The 21,181-nt window shown below is 41.0% G+C and overlaps 1 protein-coding gene across 1 annotated transcript in view; it reads left to right on the forward strand.

The window, feature by feature from the left end:
* Positions 1 to 19,969, forward strand: part of LOC130859932 (cytochrome P450 3A29) — a 45,509-nt gene extending 25,540 nt beyond the window's left edge. The window contains exons 8-13 of the mRNA XM_057747499.1: positions 3,627 to 3,754; positions 4,818 to 4,884; positions 7,940 to 8,100; positions 10,529 to 10,755; positions 14,800 to 14,962; positions 19,421 to 19,969. Coding sequence (XP_057603482.1) covers positions 3,627 to 3,754; positions 4,818 to 4,884; positions 7,940 to 8,100; positions 10,529 to 10,755; positions 14,800 to 14,962; positions 19,421 to 19,516 — 842 coding nt within the window. The 3' untranslated portion in view covers positions 19,517 to 19,969. The remainder of the gene's footprint in view (positions 1 to 3,626; positions 3,755 to 4,817; positions 4,885 to 7,939; positions 8,101 to 10,528; positions 10,756 to 14,799; positions 14,963 to 19,420) is intronic.
* The last annotated feature ends 1,212 nt before the right edge of the window (positions 19,970 to 21,181 follow it).

The raw sequence follows: 21,181 nt of genomic DNA on the forward strand, positions 1-21,181 counted from the left end.
GTGTTTAACTCATAAGTAACCGCCAAACTGTTCCCCACAATCCTTTTTAGATAAATGTCTATTCAAATCTTTTGTCCATTTATAGTTGGATTCTACTTCTGCTGTTGAGTTGTAAGAGTTCTATATTCTAGATAAGAGTCCCTTATCAGATAAATAATTTGAAAAGGTTTTTTTTTTCCCCTTTCTGTAGGTTTTTCACTTTCTTGATAGTTTGCTTTGAAGTGCAAAATTAATTTTCATGATGTACAAATTCTTTATTTTCTTTTTATTCCCCGTGCTTTTGGTGTCATATCTAACAATCCATTGCCAAATCTGAGGTCACGAAGATCTACCCACTGGTTTTCTTCTAAGAGTTGTGTTGTTTTAGCTTGTATGTTTAGGTGTTTGATCTATTTTGAGTTTATTTTTGTACATGGTGTGAGGTAAGAGGCTACTTCATTCTTTTTCATGTAGCTACCCAGGTGTCCCAGCACCTTTTATTGAAGACTATTTTGTCTCCATTGAATGATCTGAGAACCCTTCTCAACATTCAGTTTACCAAGACAAATGGATTTATTTCTGGAGTCTAAAATTTATTCTGTTTATCTGTATGTCCATTCTTATGCCAGTATGACATTGCCTTGTTTATTATAGATTTGTGACAGGTTTTGAAATCAGGAGGTGCGAGTCCTATGACTTTTTTTTTCCCCCAAGATTGTTTTGGGTCTTCTGTACCCCTGGCAATTGCATATGAATTTTAAATTCAGCTTTTCAGTATCTACAAAGAAGCCAGCTAGAATTCTGATGGGGAATGTGTTAAATTTGTAGACTTGCTGTCTTGACAATGTTTAGTGTTCTGATACATTTACATGGGATGTTTTTCATTTACTTAGATTTTCTTTATTTCAACAATGTTGCAGTTTTCAGGGTAGAAGTTTTATGCTTCTTTTGTTAACCTCTATTTATTTTATTTTGTTTTATTTTATTTATTTTTGGCTGTGTTGGGTCTTTGTTGCTGAGCACGGGGCTTTCTCTAGTTGTGGTGAGCAGGGGCTACTCTTCCTTGCGGTTAGTGAGTTTCTCATTGTTGTGGCTTCTCTTGTTGCAGAGCACAGGCTTTAGGCACTTGGGCTTCAGTATTTGTTGCACATGGCTCAGCAGCTGTGGCTCTCAGGCTCTAGAGCACAGGCTCAGTTGTTGTGGCGCATGGGCTTAGTTTCTCTGCAGCACATGGGATCTTCCCGGCCCAGGGATCAAACCCGTGTGCCCTGCATTGACAGGCAGATTCTTAACCACTGAGCCACCAGAGAACCCCCTGTTAACTTGTTCTTAAATATTCTGATTTTTTTATGTTGAAGTAAATAGAGTTATTTTCTTCTTTTCTTTTCTTTTTTCCTGTGGGATAGTTATTTTATTAAATGATATCATATTATTAAATATTATGTTTCCCTATTTTCTCATTTTATTTTTTTAGTTTTTAGGTTTTTTAAGCTCTTTATTGAAGTATAATTGCTTTACACTGTTTTGCCAGTTTCTGCCGTACAACAAAGTGAATCAGTTGTATTTATACATATATCCCCTTATGCCCTCCCTCACGCAACTCCTTCCCACTCTCCCTATCCCATCCCTCTAAGTCATCACCAGTCATCAAGTTGATTAGAGTTATTTTCCTAATTTCACTTTTGGGTTATTTATTACAGTATATAGAAATAGAATTGGTTTTGTATATTGATTTCGTTTCCTGAAACCCTGTTGAGATTCTGTATTAGTTCTAACAGGATGTTAAAGGATTATTTAGGATTTTTATATACAAGATCATTTTATCTGATGGTAGAGGAGTTTTACTCCATTTCCTATATTAATACCTTTTATTTCCTTTTGTTGCCTAATTACCCTGGCTAGAACCTCTAGTACAATGTTGAGTAGAAGTGGTGGGAGAGGCTTCCTAGTCTTGTTCTTAAACTTAAGTGAACCATGTAGTCTTTCACTATTAAGTATGGTGTTAGCTTAGTTTTTCATAGATGCCTTTCATCAAGTTGAGGAAATTCCCTTCTGTTCCTGTTTGTGAGGATGTTTGATCACAAGAGGGTGTTGGGTTTTTGTAATGCCTTTTATTCATCTATTAGATGATCGTGTGGTCATTGTTTTGTATTCCTTTGATATGGTTTATTATACAGCTTTGCATTCCTGGGATAAACCCCACTTGTTTATGGTGCATTTTGCTTTTTATATGTTGCTGGATTCAGTTTGCTAGTATTTTGTGAAGGATTTGTGCATCCATGGTATAAGGTATGTTGGCCTGTAGCTTTCTTTACTTGTGCTAATTTGCCTGGTTTTAGTATCAGATTAATACAGTTTGGAAGTGTTCCAACATCTTCTCTATTTTTGGAAGAGTTTGTTTAAAAATGGTGTTAACTCTTTAAATATTTGGTACTATTCATTACTGAGACCACCTGGACCTGAGCTTTCCTTTGCCAAACGATGGGTGGTGTCTTGATTACTGACGAAAACTGTGTACTTTTTATAGGTATAGATTGTCTATTTCTTTTTGAGTCAGTTTCTGCAGTTTGTATGTTCCTAAGAATCTGTCCATTTTATCTGATTTATCTAATGTATTGCCATACTGCTGTTCATAGATTAGTTTTTTATTGAAGTGAAGTTAGTTTACAGTGTTGTGTTGGTTTCAAGTGTACAGCAAAGTGATTCAGCTATGTGCACGTTCACACACATACACATATATTATTTTTCAGATTCTTTTCCATTAGAGGTTATTACAAGATATTGAATATACATAGATTTTTTATAGTCCTTGTAATTTTTAAAATGTCAGTAGTAATCCCCCTTCTTTTATTTCTGATGCTAGTATTTTCTCTTTTTCTCTTGGTTAAGAAATCTTTTCAAAACATCAGTTTTGGTTTCATTGACTTTCTTCATTGTTTTGTAGTCTTCTGTTCATTACAGTTTCTTCACTTGTCTTTACCATTTTCTGCCTTCTTTATGTTTGTTTGCTCTTTTCAGTGTATTAAGGTGGAAATTTAGATTCTTGATTTGAGATGTTTGTTCTTTTAATATCTAAACATATGGCCATAAATATCTCCCTGAACACTGCTTTTGCTACATCCCTTCAGTTTTGGTATGTTGTGTCTTCATTTTTATTCATCTAAAAGTAATTTCTGGTTGCCCTTTTGATATCTTCTGCAACTCATTGGTTATTTAGGAGTGTGTTAGTTAACGTCCACCTATTTGTGTGTTTCTTAATTTTCTTTCTGTAATTGATTTCTAATTACATTCCATGACCATGCACTGTATTATTTCTATTGTGACTGTTATTTTTTAAACTGCACAATTAATATCCAAAGAGATGCTAGTCCAAGAATTAAAAGCCATGAGGCCCCAGAATGTGATCCAGTTCCTTGGTCAATCCAAAGATGCAGAAGGGGCCACTGATCTCACTGCTATAGTGATGGCCCCTATGTGGACTTGGCCTTGCTCAGTCATTGGCTTGGAAGTCTGAGCAAAACTCACAGAGGCAGTGGGCCATGATTGAGTATCCTGGTGGTTTTACTTTTTTTATTGGTAGGAAATTGTGATTGCTCCAGGTACACTTTGCATTTTCACTGTGCTTCCTTTTATCTTTTTCTCCACAGTGTTCTTCCCATTCCTCACCCCAGTCTTTGAAGTATTAAATATTACTCTGTTTCCAAAAAGTTCTGTGAATTTTTTCACAAAATCCATAAAAAGGATGAAAGAAAGTCGCCTCAAAGATAAACAAACGGTAAAGTCTGGTGATGGTTACAAGAGGGGGTTCACTTTTTGATAATTTATTGAGCTCTGCACATATGACTTATGCACCTCTGCATTTTTAAAGGTAGACAGAAAACTATAGCATTTAGAATAGGAGGGCACTAAAATCTAGAGGGGATGAAGAAGGAGGAATCTGTGGAAGAAAATAAGAGTATGAGCCAGAGAACAATGTTTAAATATCATAGGCATGCTGATTACTATGTCACTGCATGAATATTATTGAGATAAGGAGTTTACCGCTTTTCTTCAACAAATGGTTAAGGGATATAAGTTACTGATTAAAAATGATTTGACTCATATTTCACCAAATATTAGCTTGGCAAAGAATGACTGCAGTTCCAAGCTTCCTATTTTATAGGTTGTCCATAGAAGGCCCTATCAAGCAGCTGATACAGTGTCGTCTTATTAAAAGTTGAGCCCACTTATAGTTGGAGGGGGCAGGAGTCTTCTCTGGCCCATGAAGCCACAAGTGGGTTAACCCAGCTTTGCCTTCATGAGGGCTGGAGGCCAGCACAAGGATGTCTGCAGGTCGGGGGACACAGCTGGGTACCCAGGATGTCGCTGAAGAATGTGTAGCATTCTGGAAGTGTCCAGGGCTTGAAGATGCTTCTACAAAGGCTGCTGATGAACTCTGCAAAATGTCAGGGGATTAATTTGTGTGGCCATTCATTAAGAATTAAAATTGGAAGGAAAAAAAGGATCGAAGTCACAGATTTTCTCCTGAGCAAACAGGTATGACAGGAGAGAAAGCAGGTAACTCGTTGGTTAAGAAGCTGTTTCAAAAGCCAGAGAAGCCAAAGATCAGGGAGTGAGGACCAAAAAGCAGTTGGGCGTGATGGCTGGGTGTCTCTCAAGGAAACATCATGTTCTTCAAGATCTGTAGGTGAATGTTAGTGTTCACTGAGGACTCAGGCAGTACTCATTAGACTCCTGCTGCTTAAGGGGCCATATTCTCAGGAAAGAGGTTAAATCCTGATTTCTTTCTGACTTCACAAGTAATTTCTGTCATTGAAATTTCTCTTTCTTTTCTCCAGAATCGAGTAGATTTACTTCAGCTGATGATTAACTCCCAGAATTCCAAAGAAACTGACACACATAAAGGTAACCAGTGAGGGTTCAGCTGTGGCGCAGAGGGAGGGGGAGGTTCTGAAAACATGCAGGAAGTTTTCCAGGCAGTTGTGAATTTCTGCCAAAGTGAAGGAAGACACATATTCAGAAAGAAAGAGTAGACAGAGATATTCAATACTTCCTAGAAGTTTGCAGGCACAACTTTGCTCAGAGCTGGAAGGACACATATAACAAGGCTGTCATGCCCAGAAGTCAGCCATGGTCTGGGGATCACCTGCTGCTGAACCCCCAGGGAGCTTGTTTCCAATGTCAGTTCTCAGGCTCCTCCAGACCCACCGAGTCAGAACCTCTGCCTGGGAATTTGCATCAAGGCTGCATCCCATCAGGAGGCACACGGCCTCAGTGCTGGTGACCTTACTTGGCACACTTGGTTGAGGTTGTGTTCACGAGCTTCCTCTACTATGAAGTTTAATTTTTTCTCTTTTGTCATTAACAAGTAACATGTGCGAGAAGTTTGAGACTGGAAATATACGGTTTCTCTTCAAATTGTCACCCACTAGTTTTATCATCCATGGTTGGTTTTTGGCTGAAACCATTGTTACTATGATGGTTTCAACATGATGACTTTCTAATTCCACCATTCTTCTGTATTTATGAGTTGATGTTCTTCTGTAGGGAGAGCTCTCCATTCTCCCCCTGTCATTTACTTGTTTATTTATATAGTATGATCTCATGTATGACTAACTTACTCTCTTATATTTTGATTCTCAGGTTCTTCCACATTTGTCCACTGGAGCTTTTTCCAGTGTGATCCTGTATTCTTTTTTCTTTTCTTCTTTCTTCTTTTTAAATCTTTTTTTTTTAATGGACTATTTTTTAGAGCAGTTAGGTTCACAGCAAAATTGAGTGGAAAGTAGAGATTTCCAATATATACATCTTGCTCCAACTACACACAGCTTCCCCACTATCAAAAGATGGTACCAGAGTTGGGCACTTGTTACAATCAATAAACGAACGTTAACACGCTATTATCACCCAACATCTATAGTTGACCTTAGGGTTCACTCTTGGTGTAGTACATCCCATGGGTTTTGACAAATGTATATTGAGTTATATCCACCATTACAGCATGTAGAGTATCCAGTTTTCTTCAATCTATCATTTTCTGGGAACTTCCTCACTTTCTCTTTTATTTCCTCTGAGTAGCCCTGGAATCAGCTCTTTTTTCTCAAGGAGCTCTGGTTCCCTTTTGTGAGAAATGGTATATAGAAATCAAAATCTGGGATCTAGGAATGGTCATTGCTACTAGGGTTTCTTTGCTTCTAGATCCTTTCAGTGGACAAAGATAAGAACATCAAATACATTTATACACAACTGAGGAACATAGGTATTTCTATATCACCCATAACCAGAGGTGTAAACAGGCTCTTTCAAACAAGAAAGCCCTGATCCTTGGTTTATTCCATGATATGAATACTCCCATGTGGTTAATTTCAAGCTATAAGTGGTTTGACAATCATCTCACAAGATTCTTAAATTTAAAAAAATATTTGTTCTTGAGCAGGGATAAGCTGACGCCAGCATACCACTATAAATATATCTTAAACTATGTGTAAATCTACTTCAATCTATCCGTCTAGATATCTGAGCACATGGTCCAATACATCTTTCTGTGATGAAGGAGTACCCTGTATCTGCATCATTCAGTGTAGTAACCACTAGACATATGTAGCTATTGAGCCCTTGACATGTGGTTAGTGCCACTGAAGTACTGTATTTAATTCTGATTAAAATTAGAAATTAAATAGCCACATATTAGACAGTAGGGCTCTAAACTTTGAGTATCATGGGGTTTACACTAACTGGGGGAAAGAATTTGATAGTTGAATATACCCACAATCGAATCACAGAAATCATCATAGGAAAGTCAAAACCTTGTAGATCTTTTTCACACTCATTTTGTCTTGTTTTTGTTGTGAATTGCTTGGTTGGGGCAGGTACCACGTTGATTTGAGTGCTCTAAGAAAATAAAGGTCCTACTTCCGTCCCATGAAATAGATAAGAGCCTGATCATGCTTGGTTTCTTGGGAGAGAATAAAAAGAGATACCTATTTATAATCACAGGCTGTTTGCTGAGCCTAAAGGAGGCAAACAGAGGGCGCGTGTACTTAGAAGATGACATTCAGGCCATGATTGAATCAGAACTGCTAATTCCACTCCCTGGACCCTATTTTTCTATATTGCATGCTGACCAATGCCCTTCTGTGGGCACATTCTTCCTTCTGCTAGTTTAATGCCATTGATTAGACTAGGGTCAATCACAACTCTTTTAGCTTTTGGTCAATCTCTGTAGCTTCTGTACCTATCTGAGATCCCCCAGTTCTCCCATTGCCTGATGCCTGTCAAATGTATAATCCATGCTTCTCAGGCAGGTTTTGCTCACCAATCACCATATCTCATGAAAGTTCAGACTCTGATTCTGTGGTTCTGCTTTGGGATCTGAGACTCTGAATTTCTATTAAGCTCCCAGGTGTTGTTGCTGCTGCTGGCCCACAAACACACTTTAAGTAGAAGGAGCCTTATATTGGTCTCTTAAGTTCCCACCAACATCTTTAGGTAAAAGATAACTGCATTTTCCCTATAATATAGCCTTAGTCCTGTAAAATCTGTCAAAGAATCAAGTTAGACTTTAGCTAGAATAATTTAGATTATTCTGGAAGAGAGTGTTACCCCATATTACTTATAGCTGAAGTACTTTTAGGATTCTCCAAGAGACATACTAATAGCACTGTGTATATTGGACAAAAACATTGTGTCTTGAAATTACCCAGCTGTGTTGCGGGGGAGGTGGCATAGTCAGGAGCCAAGAACAGTATAGACATTGGGGAAAAGTGGATTAAGACAATTCTTGCTTTTTTCTGGCTCTCTAAGGAAGACATGAGAGTGCAAACCACTACTAGTTTAACTTCCAATTGCTTTTACATTTTTTCCCTAGGGACTTGGCAGTTTCATTTGGATTCCTCATCATCTAAACTGTGCTGTTTTATATTAATGTGCTTTATCTAAAATGTCTCTCCTCTCCTTTTAGCTCTGTCTGACTTAGAACTCGTGGCCCAAGGTATTATCTTTATTTTTGCTGGCTACGAGACCACTAGCAGTTCTCTTTCCTTCCTCATATATGAATTGGCCACTCACCCTGACATCCAGCAGAAGCTGCAGGAGGAGATTGATGCCACTTTCCCCAATAAGGTGAGTGATGATACCAGGAGAGGGAGGGGGAAGGTGAATCCTTAGCAAGAATGCCTCCTCATTACTACTTAGGAGATGTTTGCCAAAAGCATGAGCCTCAGATCTTTTACCTGTGCTATTTAGGAAGGATCTAAAGTGTATAAAACAAAGGGAAAAACATAAGTTTTGTGTGGCTATGTGTGGTACACACAGGAATGTAGGTACTGTGGGAAAAGTGCTGGTACTGGCATATCATATGTTACAACATGCCACATAAAAATCACAAAACCTCAGTGGCATCTAACAGTATCGTTAGTTACCTGCTGATATGGCTGGACTTCCTTGGTTCTGGGTGTTGGCTGATCTAGGCTGGCCTTGGCTACACGGCACAGCTGACTCAGCTCCACACGTGCTCCACATGGGTCTCATACCCCACGTGTCTGCTGCTCAGGGTGATGGCACAAGCGGGAAGCCCAGTCGTGGGTGACTTTCAAAACTCTGCTAGCACCACACTTAGCCAACTTTCCACTGTTCACCACACTTAGCCAACTTTCCACTGTTCAAAGCAAGCCACCTGGCCAACCTGAGTCAGAAGAGGAGGGCACTACAGAGTTAGGTGGCAAAGGGTGTGGACCACAGGTAGGGCTGGAGATTTGGGACCATTGACTCAGTCTACCACCCAGGGTAAACTGCACACTAGGAGGAGCCTTTAGACAACAAAGGGCATAAAGTAGGAAACAGAGGACATGAGTTTGAGTCCTGGCTGTGGTTTTGGGTAAGTTTCATGAGTCCTGGGTCCTTCAAATACAAGGTAAGCATAGATCGTAGGGCCTACTTAAACTAGAGATGATCTGTCTTCTCTGTAAAATCTCACATTGGGATTCCTTTGATGCAAGAAGATGAGAAGGTCACTAAGAGACAGAGGCTAGCTACAGCATTGTGTTCTCCCCTTTTCATAACAATACTTGTAATAACAAAAACGCTATTGGCTAATATTTGCTTCTTATATATGTCTAAGTACTTTCTATTTGTAAATGAATCTAACCTTATTAAAATTAAGTATTAGCATGAGAAGCTAGTTTATGCATCAGTAACAGACAAGCCCTCAAATCTCGGTGGCTTTACAGAGCAAAAGTTTACTCCTAACCCACATCACCACGTCCAACATGGATTGTTGGTGGAGGATGGGAGTGGGCAGCTCTGCTCCACACAGTTACTCTGGGATGTGGGCTAAGAGGCTCCACCCCCTTGTAGCTGCCTTATCTGGAACAGGAGGGCTTCCTGGGGAATAAGGAACTTGAGAGTTGCTCACTGGGTTTTCAAATGACTTGTCCCTGAACTGACATAAACGCCTCAGGTCACAGCCCATTGGCAAAGCTGGTTTCCTGTAACTTCAAGTGGGCTGGGAAATACAGGGACTGTGTGGATACTGGGTGAGCAGCGAGTGTGTCTGCCACACAACCCCATGAAGTGTCACCTCTAAGCATCTCTGTGTAACATAGGAGATACCTGAGCTACAGAGAGATGAAATACTTTCATACACTGGTTGTATGCCTAGTGGTGAAAATGCCAGCCTATGAACCAGGGTGTCTGGCTCCTGAGCCAACCCTTTCCCTCTGCAATGTCACCCCTTAAATATAACCCCACGTGATACCACATGTCACCCCCACTGGTCTCAGATCTCTGCCAAAACTGGAATTCTTTGTGGTGTGTGGAGACCTGGGCTCTGGGGCTGGGGTGGCTTGTTTAGACCTTCAGCCCTTACAGTCACACCTGCAGGGACAATAGGAGACCCTTCCAGCAGCAGAGGGTGGGCTGAGGGTGGGGTTCTCATCCTCTTGTAACTTTCCCTGGACCTGAAATTGTGTTCCTGGTAGCAGCCAGTCTTACTGTTCATTTGTGTGTTTGGTTTAGAAAGGAACCCGTTTCTCCCCAAATTATTTGTAGAGTCTTCATACAATACAGTGTTTCCAAACTTTATAGGTATAACCAAAAGAGTTAGCAGTCAGGAGTTTTCAACTAAGAACCTTTATGTTGAACAGGGGATTTGCTCTTTTACACCTTCTGTTTCCTTGGTACAGATGTGTGACCTCACTTTCAAAAGGAAACAGTGACTTGGCCTGTTTCTCTCAAGAGCAAGGGTCCTAATCTATTGGTTATGTTTGTTCTCACGAGAAAGGAAATACACTAGGTGATCATGTGTGGGATTTCAGGCCCTGTTTAGGGCCTTGTCCCAACATCTCCCATCATCATAACTACTGCACACATCTCTGTGAGCCACTGAGCAGGTCAAAGCACATGATAGATATTAAAATGTCTATACATGCTGAGGTCCTTTACCAATTTAAATTACTCCCTGGCACTCCTACCATTTCAAAAGGACTACGTAGACGGAGTTGAAGGTTGATCCAAAATCTTAATTTATCTAAATCTGTTTTTCTCTTCCTAGATGCCTCCCACCTATGATGCCCTAGTACAGATGGAGTACCTTGACATGGTGTTGAATGAAACTCTCAGAATATATCCAGTTGTTGGCAGACTTGAGAGGGTCTGTAAGAAGGATGTGGACGTCAATGGGGTGTTTATTCCCAAAGGGACAACAGTGATAGTGCCAGTGTTCGTTCTTCACAACGACCCAGAGCTCTGGCCAAAGCCTGAGGAGTTCCGCCCTGAAAGGTACAAGACCCCGAGGAAAGGAAACCCACCCCAATCCTTTTTGATACTTGCATATTTTGACAACTCTTACTATGGTTGACAAATGGGTGATCATGCGATAATTTATTTGAATATCTTTTTATTGTTAGAAGACTTTTCTCTTTAAGGATGTTCATGGTTTGAGTCAAAATTATACAAACCGTAGATTGGAAAAAAAGAAAATTATAGCTGTCTGCATTCCTAATACCTTAATATAGCCCTCATTAATAATGGGATATAAGTCCTTATGGACATTTTTCTACACATATATAGATTTTTAAAACATAGGATGGTATTATACTTTATTTGGTTTTGAACTGCTTACTTTAACAGTAAACGATAAACAACATTCTAGTATATATGTTTGTATGCATATGCCATATATCACCCAACCACTGTCTTATTTTAGGTGTATAGGCTTCTAATTTCCTTTAAGCCTTTCTCTCTGTTCTCTCTAAGCTCTCTGAATTCACCATGTTTCCACATTCCACATTTTTAAACATTGTCTGCCATTTCCTCTAGCTTTATTGTGCGAGTGCAGCCTGGGGACCTAGAGGTCTCATCCTGGGGCATCCAGGCAGCCTCACTGAAGACAGAGGTGCACAGAGGCTCCCTGGCTCTGTCTGTGGCTGCAGACCTGGCCAGCTCCCTTCTACCTCAGTACTTGGTGACCTTCCAAAGAGAAGTCCTCTGCTCTCTAGACGTCTGAGACGTCCTCCTTGGAGGAGTTGAGCATCCTCTTCTGGGAATTCAGAGCCAAGATCTGATTTGGGCACAGACTGGACTCTGGACAGAGTTGATGCTCTCCCACTTAGTGTGTGGTGAGCAACATTTGGAATGAACTTTTTAGGCCAGTAGCTGAGATCTAGACTTTTATTACACCCTGACCATCAGCTCCCTGATGGCCAAGAGTTGTTCTCTTTGCCTTGGTGTCCTGAGTGCTAGCATAATGGTGCCACGTAGCCCTTGTTGATAGAAGAGTCAGAGTGGACCAAGTCCTCTGTTTGCTGGGCCAGGCAACCTCTGCGTTTCCTCCAAGTTCAACAGCTCCCCCTCCTGCAGCTTCACAAACCTACAACCAGAGACCACTCACTGTACTTCCCTTTGTTTCATTCAGTTGTCAAGCAGAGAATAAGTGCTAACTTGAGAGTGTCAAGGACTGGGCCAGGCAGTGAGAAATGCAAACATTAAAAAAAGCAAATTATGGAGACTTTTAAAAATATACACAAGTATGTGTGAATTTGACACATACACAAGTATATTCTGTAGGCACAAGCCTATGAAATAGCTTTAACGTCTCTGTATGTGCACATTCCCTGCTTAACAACCAGCAACCCATGTCTGCACCATCCCCCTGGCACTGCTGCCCTTCCCCTAATCCCCATGTTATTTTAGGTCACATTGTCTGTAAATATTACAACATGTTTCGCAAAATAGGGACTCTGTAAAATATATGTAATCACAATGCCATTATCACTTTCCTCAAATATATATTTTCTCCTTGACATATTCTAACATTGAAAAGTCAAATTTGAATAAAACAGAGGTCTAACCATCAAGGAATTTATAGGCTAGTAGAACAGATAGACAAGGAAATCAGTGATTATATGAGGGTGAGTCAATTATCTGCACTTTGGATGTAGAATTTATTTTAATTAACTTTTAGAAAAGACAAATACATCATGTTTCAACATAATCTCTTTTCTTTCATTTATTTATTTATTTTTATTATTTTTTAATTATTTTTTCTTGAGGTACACCAAGGTCAATCATCTGTATTTATACACATATTCCCGTATTCCCTCCCTCCCTCGACTCCCCCCCACCCTCCCTGTCCCAGTCCTCTAAGGCATCATCCATCATCGAGTTGAACTCCCTTTGTTATACAGCAACTTCCCACTGGCTATCTGTTTTACAGTTGGTAGTATATATATGTCTATGCTACTCTCTCACTTCGTCTCAGCTTCCCCTTTACCCTCCTCCCCCAAACCTCAAGCTTTCCGGTCCATTCTCTGCATCTGCATCCTTGTTCTTGTCTTGTCACAGAGTTCATCAGTACCATTTTTAGATTCCATATATATGAGTTAGCATACAATATTTGTCTTTCTCTTTCTGACTTACTTCACTCTGCATGACAGATTCTAGGTCTATCCACCTCATTATATATAGCTCCATCTCATTCCTTTTTATAGCTGAGTAATATTCAATTGTATATATAAGCCACATCTTCTTTATCCATTCATTTGTTGATGGGCATTTAGGTTGCTTCCATGTCCTGGCTATTGTAAATAGTGCTGCAATAAACATTATGGTACATGTTTCTTTTCGGATTATGGTTTTCTTTGGGTAGTAGTGGAATTACTGGATCATATGGTAGTTCTACTTTTAGTTTTTTAAGGAACCTCCAAACTGTTTTCCATAGTGGCTGTACCAACTTACATTCCCACCAACAGTGCAGGAGAGTTCCCTTTTCTCCACACCCTCTCCAACATTTGTTGTTTCCATATAATCTCTTTTCTTTCCAATACACTTTGTCCATCTGTCAACAAGCTTTCCTATTCCCTCATTAAAAAATGTTTTAGGCTGAGCTGTGAGCCACGAATGCACCGCTGTCTTCACTTTTTCACCAGAAGTGAACCGGTTTGTTGTTGATGGCTAACACTTGTGCAACCTTCCTTGACATTTTCTATCCATTCATACACACTTCTTCACGACCAAACACTTTCTCTATACTGCGCACAAAGTCTTCAATAAATAACAGCACCAGGTACACCCTCAGACCACAAAAAATGAATCACGGCATGCTGCTCTTCTTTTGTGCAAATCACAAGTGGGGCATTCATTTTTGCTCACACCATAGTTACAAATAAACTGATGTAACACGTTCACACCTGCACAGCAGTGACTGGGGAGACAGTAGCCTTGAACAGAAAGCTCTGATAAGACAGTGCAGCTAACAGAAGTTTTAATGTAACTGGAGTGTGGAAAATTTTTTTTTGTGATCTCACTTTACTTTTATTTTCTTTTTTTTTTTTAATCTTTATTGGAGTATAATTGCTTTAACACTATTGTGTCAGTTTCTGCTGTACAACAAAGTGAAAGAGCCACATGTATACATATATCCCCATATCCCCTCCCTCTTGAGCCTTCCTCCCAACCTCCCTATCCCACCCCTTTAAGTCTTCACAAAGCATCAAGCTGGTCTCCCTGTGCTCTGTATTAGCTTCCCACTAGCCATCTATTTTACATTTGGTAGTGTGTATGTGTTGATGCTACTCTATCACTACATCCCAGCTTCCCATCCCCCAGTGTCCTCAAGTCAGTTCTCTACGTGTGCATCTATTCCTACCTTGCCACTAGGTTCATCAGTACCATTTTTCTAGATTCCATAAATATGTGTTAGAATACAATATTTGTTTTTCTCTTTCTGGCTTACTTCACTCTGTATGACAGACTCTAGGACCATGTGGATAATTTTGGACTCACCATCGTACTAGTGTAGCATCACATGCCCATGTAAATCTACTGACCTAAGCATGTTGTGTGTGTGGCAGAGAGAAAACGACAGAGAGACAGACAGATAAGGACACAAGGGGATTGGAAGGGAAAGGAGACAGAAACAATTGAATTCTCCTCCTTCCTTCCCCCATGAGCACATGACCAACATAAGTGTGCGTGGAGATGGGAGCCCATGTTTCCTTCAGTCACTCTTATTTCCCAACTGCCTTTTTCAGAGGGTGAACGTCTCACCACCCTGAATGTAATTTTAGCGTTTAAAGACAAATTTTCTTTAAACTGCATTTATCTCATCTCTCCAACAAGACTGAAAGCTCCTATAGAGTCAGGGGAATGGGAAGGATCTGGAGCTTACCTTTCTCACAGCAAAATCACCACAGCAGGATGAAAGACTAGCCCACACAGGTATCTCTTATGCTACTGGTCCAGGAGTTTAAGTTAAAACCTCAGACCTGGAGCTCCTGAGGTTTTCTGTGTCATTAACATGTTTCACCTATTTTGTGGATCCAGGTTCAGTAAGAAGAACAAGGACAGCATTAATCCTTACACTTACCTGCCTTTTGGAACTGGACCCCGCAACTGCATTGGCATGAGGTTTGCTATCATGAACATGAAACTTGCTCTCGTCCGAGTCCTGCAGAACTTCTCCTTCAAGCCTTGTAAAGAAACACAGGTCAGCAGTTAACTTACTGCATGATTAGTGTTTTATTGGGAGTTTTGTTTTTGTTTGTTTGTTTGTTTGTTTTGTTGTTTTTTTGGCACACGGGGTTAGTTGCTCCGAGGCATGTGGGATCTTCCTGGAGCAGGGATCTAACCTGTGTCCCCTGCATTGGCAGGCGGATTCTTAACCACTGCGCCACCTAGGAAGCCCGGGAGTTTTTTTTTTTAAAACTGATGGGTCTCTATATATCTAAGCATGTTATCAATTCAAAGAATAATTCTATTAGCCAGGCAACCTGTTTGGAGCCACCTGAAGCCTTTAATTGTCAATCATCCATGGAGGACTAAGTCTGTGGCTTTATAAAGACCCAGCTATAATGTTCATCTAGAGTTAATGCAGTTAGTGTGGCACGATTATACACTGTGCATTTAACTTAAGAAACATTTCAAACTTGGTTTCCAGTCCACTGGAAGGAAGGGAAGTGTGTGCACAGTCACGAGAGCGGTGATGACCATATCATGACCTTTCAGCGATGCTCTTCTCCACCAGATGCTCTCCTGACAGTGGTTCTCAGCCACTGCTTGTGTAATAAAATGGATGGGGAGCTTTAAAAAAAAGCCCTGATTCCTAGGTCATCTCATTTATTCTAAAATAATTTGCCCAGAGTGTTGCATTCAAAGTACCCCAGTTGATTTTCCTGGGCAGCCATGGTGAGAACCCCCGATTGAAAGCATTTCTGCCAGATGTGAAGGACTCCCACAGCCCCCTCACCTTCCAGGGGTCCTGCTGTGTCAAGCTGGGCTCCCTTTACATTCCTGGGCACCCTGCATTCTGTTCTCCCCTTCAAGTTCTAGTTCAATCCCAAGACCCTCCCTGGAGGCTTCCCCACCCAGTCCAGAGCCCACTCTCCCCTCTTCTCTGCTATCAGTTACCGCAGGCTGGCAGCATGGGTCCCGCCACCTAACTTAACACTTTGTCATGGAACCGTCCAGTTTGGTTCTTATGTTTTCTTCATACCTAAGAATGTCCTTAACGCTAGCCCCTCAATTTATTTCTTTAATAACCTCCCAGTGGTGCCTTGCAGTCATCTAGTAAATGCTTAAGTAGTGACTTGCAGTTGACTTAGAACTCGTGGATACAAATGAACGGTTTTAACTTTTAAAAGTTAACAAATGGCATTTGTGTACTTCCCGGTTGTGTCTGTCTACAGAAAAAATACATGTATGACACTGAAATTTTAAAATAACAACTGTCACATTTCTAGAAAGATCTGGAATCTCTCCTTTGAGAGCACAAAGAACAGTTGTCACTGATGTGTATCAAGCACAGCCCTATAATAAGGCTTATTTCTAGGAGTCACACATTGAATAAGCAGCCGCTCCCCTTGAGGAGGCTTTTTCAGGGAAGAGGAGGAGAGAGATGGAGGCTTTTTCAAGGAAGAGGAGGAGAGGGATGGTTTCCATTTTACTTGTGGGCATCTGCGTGGCCGTCCTGTAAGTGTGTACAGACAGGGGACTCAGCCCTGAGAGAAAGGGGGCCTCTGGCACACCTGGGAAGGGCAGATGCTCCCTGCACACTCCACCCAGTCACCCACAGGCTGGGGCTTCTCCCGCCACAAGAGTTTGCTTGCCCTTCAGTCACCTGAGATTACAAGGTCACTCTGTTGGCTCCCCCAAGACTGAAGGCATGACGGGGTGAGAAAGGGGCTAAAAGGCTCAGACAAAACACTGCAGGTCATCAGAAGCTCACCATTTGTTCACACTTGGGAGATGGGAGATTTTAAAAAACAGGCATAATGCTTCACAAAGACCTCTTCCCTTCATGAAACTGGATGGGTTCTACTGGGAGAGGTGACTGGACTCTTTAGAAGTTAAGGAAGATGCATGCAATTAAAATGTATAATATCTACTCAGGAGTACCTCGTAAGTGCTAACATATACAAAATTACCTCTATAATCCTTTTCCAAGAAATTTTGCCACAATGCCTAAGAATCTGATACATTTTATTAATAAATTTATTTATTTATTTATTTATTGGCTGTATTGGGTCTTCGTTGCTGCACATAGGCATTCTGTAGTTGCAGTGAGCGGGGGCCACGCCTCATTGTGGTGCCTGGGCTCCTCACTGTGGTGGCTTCTTTCATTGCAGAGCATGGGCTCTAAGTGCACAGGCTTCAGTAGTTGTGGCCCACTGGCTCAATAGTTGTGGCTCACAGGTCTAGAGCACAGGCTCAGTAGTTGTGGCACACAGGCATAGTTGCTCCATGGCATGTGGGATCTTCCCAGGGCAAGGATCGAACCTGTGTCCCCTGCATTGGCAGCCAGATTCTCAACCACTGTGCCACCTAAGAAGTCCCTGGTACATTTTTAAAACTTAGTATTTTACTTAAAATTTAAATCATTAAAGAACACAGGGGAACGGGATTTTGTATCAAGCCTGGTACAGAAGAGGTGCTCAATAGATATTTTGTGGAATGAATGATGGATGAGGGCTTTCACTATCCCTCTTGACAAAGCTTATAGAATAAGTACAAAGAATCAAAGATCAGATCTTGTTGTTTGTTTGGCCTTGGGCTACCCGGCACTGGAGCTTACAGGCTCTTTGATGGAGCTAATGATGGACTCTGGGAGGGCTCACGCCAAGGAGCACTTCCCAGAACCCCTGCCACCAGTGCCCCTGTCTCCTTGGTGATCCACAGCTGCCCCACACTTCTGCAGGCAACCCCCAACACCAGCAGAATTTTCCTTACTTCAGAATGAATTTCAGAATGAAGTGCTTCAGTAGCAGCAATACCCAGATTCCGCAAGCTGGTATTAAAATAATTTCAGAATATCAACATTTTCCTTTAATGAAAAGACCAATCCAAGATTGAAGGAAGGAGGCACAACCTGTCCAAAGTCTTTGGGTGTCTCTGTAGCATGTGCATGTGTAGACACAAGTGTAACCTCGAGAAGGGAAAATGCAAACGAAATGAGGAACGGCTATCTCCCTGCTGCTACAACAAGCAAAAAGAAGTTCATCCACTTGCTAGGGAGTGGAGTGGAGTGAGGTGGGGAGTCAGACAAAGTGTCAGAATTTGTTACTGCCTAGTTTGGTGCTTCTCAGTTTTTATTAAGTGTATTATAAATCACCTGGGGGTCTTTTTAACCTACAGTTTCTCCTTCAGTAGTCCTGGGGTAGGAGCTGAGATTCAGAATTTCCTACAGGTTCCTATGTGATGTTGACTTTGGCTTCTGCGTAGAAATAATTTGGTTAACTAAATCTGAAGAAGTCCCTTGTCCTTTGTTTTTGTTTTTTCATTTACAAAATAAAATGGCTGGACTCAATAGTTTGCAGGGGACCTGAATTGTACAAGCCCTCAGTACTTCTATTAAGATATATTAAATTGTATCATTTGGTGATTTTGTCATAAAGTTACTTAAGAAGAAAAAAAAAAGAATCAAAGATCAGGAGGGAAAATTGAATAAAGGTGGTCAAAAGGCACAAAATTCCAGTTATGAAAGAGTGCTAGGATTGTAATGCAAAACATGATGACTCGTTAATATTTCTGTATGGTATGAGAGAGTAGGTGCCAAGAGTTCTCCCAGAGGGAAAATAATATTTCTTTCTCTTTTCCTTTCATATCTATATGGGATGATGAATGTTAACAAAATTGTGGTAATAGTTTCACAGTATATGTAAGTCAAATCATTATGCTGTATACCTTAAATTTCTGCATGCTGTACATCAATTATAAGTCAATAAAAATGGAAGTTAAATTCTGAAAGGACATAATAAGGGAATACTGTGAAGGACTTTATTCCCATATGTTTTATAACATACGTTAAATAGACCAATTCTCTGAAAGATACAAACCGTTAAAATTCAATCAAGAAAATATAGACATCCAGGCTGGGCTGTCCCTATACATGTCCCTATATCTAATAAACATATTGAAATGGTAGTTAAAAAAAACTGAATGTATATGATGCTCAAAGTAGCTTCTACATGTTTGTAAAGCATTATTGTCCATAATGTATCTCGTCTATTTTGCATTTTTTAAATGTATTTATTTATTTATTTATTTATTTATTTATTTACTGGCTGTGTTGGGTCTTCCTTGCTGCACTCAGGCTTTCTCTAGTTGCGGCGAGTGGGGGCTACTCTTGGTTGTGGTGTACGGGCTCCTCATTGCTGTGCCTTCTCTTGTTGTGGACCACAAATTCTAGGGGCATGGGCTTCAGTACTTATGGCACCCCGGCTGAATAGTTTTGGCTCATGGGCTCTAGAGTGCAGGCTCAATAGTTATGGTGCACAGGCTTAGTTGCTCTGTAACATGTGGGATCTTCCAGGAGCAGGGATTCAACCCAGGGCCCCTGCATTGGCAGGCAGATTCTTAACCAGTGTGCCACTTAGGAAGTCCCTACTTTGCTTTTTTTGTTGGTGGGGCTTCATTCAATGGTTCTCATTTCTTTGTTTAACTGTTGCAGATCCCCCTGAAAGTACTCACTCAAGGACTTACACAACCAGAAAAACCTGTTGTTCTAAAAGCTGTGCCCAGAGATGGGACCTTAAGTGGAGCCTGACTTTCTCTAAGGATTTGCACCTTGGTCTTCAAGGAAGCTGCATCCCAGAACACCAGAGACTTTACTTACTTTGTGATAAAACCATTAAATGAAGATGGGCTTCACCTACTGCCCTTCACGGATGACTAGGGGTTCCACATAATCATTTAGCTTCTCAGTGTCTCCCTGGAGCGTTATCTATTGCAGCAGAGAAAGGAGGTGACCAGCAAGTGCCAGATACTCAGCCTCACGGGTTCTCGAAGGACCATCTCCATCCACCTCCAGTTAGTACCATCTGCTCCTCCTGAGCGCTGATCAGAATGGAAATTTCTCCACACTTTTATCAACAGACTTTAATGAAAATAAGAATTATAGGGCTGACAACAGTTGATATTTACATCACAGATTTTATTTTGAATATTCTAAATTAAATATTATATTGAGAAAGTCAATAAACATCTCTTTACAAAAGTATTATCTGATGCCTTTGTGCGCTTTAGGAGGAGCGTGTACAATTGAATCAAGGAGATTCAGGGACTAAATGCTTTGGGCCATCACCATCCCTGGTGGGTGGGGCCTTTTTCAAAACTCCGATTTGACACATGAAATAGGTAAGAGTTAATTGACTATGACTTTGCCCAGTACTTAGAAATCTATCTTTTAAATCTACCCTTATAGTTTAAATCTACCTTTTGGGGGGAACATATATTTTCATATCTCTTTGTATTCCACCCTCAATTCCCAACTGTCTTAACGCAATGAACGTTGAATAAAAGATGGTTGATTGGTCAGTTGATTGGGCAGAAAGGCTACAAGCACTGGTCAGCTTCAGTGGGTTTCAGAAGCTGCACAGGGCTCTTCCTTTTCCTTTTCTGCCCCTTCCCTCCCTTTTCCTTCCCCTGACTAGCCTTCCCTGCCAGGATAATCCAGTCTTAAAACCAGTAGTTGGGGCACAGAAGGTGGACAGCTACACACTGCAGAGCAGGGGCAGAGAAGGGGGCACAGTGACTCCAAGTTAGAGACTGAGCAGGGAGGGGAGGGTGTCCGCAGGGGTGGCAGCTCAGCATGGGTATTGGAAGCAAAATACCCACTCAGGCAGGTGGGTTGTCACAGCAGCCAGAGCCTACATAGGGTGTGGAGATACCAAGTAGGGTGAGGGGGGCATTGTGAGTGGAAAGGGATGGATCGTGGGTTGGGTACATAAAAGAGTAAATAAATACATAAAGGATGGTGGAAGCCAGGTATCTCCCTGTTGTAGAAGCAAGTCATGGATTCAGAAAGGGAGAAACCAGAATATACCCTGTGGAGCTAGAGCTCGGAACTGAATGTATCAGTGTAACCCATGCTTTTCAATGTAGAGAGATGATACAGGCTGGATGATACAGACAGGATGGATGGATAGATAGAGATACAGATACAGATAGACAGGTAGGTATGTGTGTGTGTTTGTGTAGCTACAAAATCACATAATACCTACTGCTTTCCAGTGATAGAGTTTAGAAACAGTAACACCCTACTAGCAATAAGCATATCTTGTGCCCAGCTCTTGGATTATAAATATCATTTTCCACTGAAAGGAATCAGGGCTCCTTAGAGAAATGGCTGACTCCAGGGCTGGGAACGTACATGGTGACCGTGGAACATCTTGGGCTAGAAGGCAAGGAAATGTAAGCACTGAGGGGGGCA

This window comes from Hippopotamus amphibius, chromosome 9, assembly GCF_030028045.1.
Source record: "Hippopotamus amphibius kiboko isolate mHipAmp2 chromosome 9, mHipAmp2.hap2, whole genome shotgun sequence".
NCBI classification, from domain to species: domain Eukaryota; kingdom Metazoa; phylum Chordata; class Mammalia; order Artiodactyla; family Hippopotamidae; genus Hippopotamus; species Hippopotamus amphibius.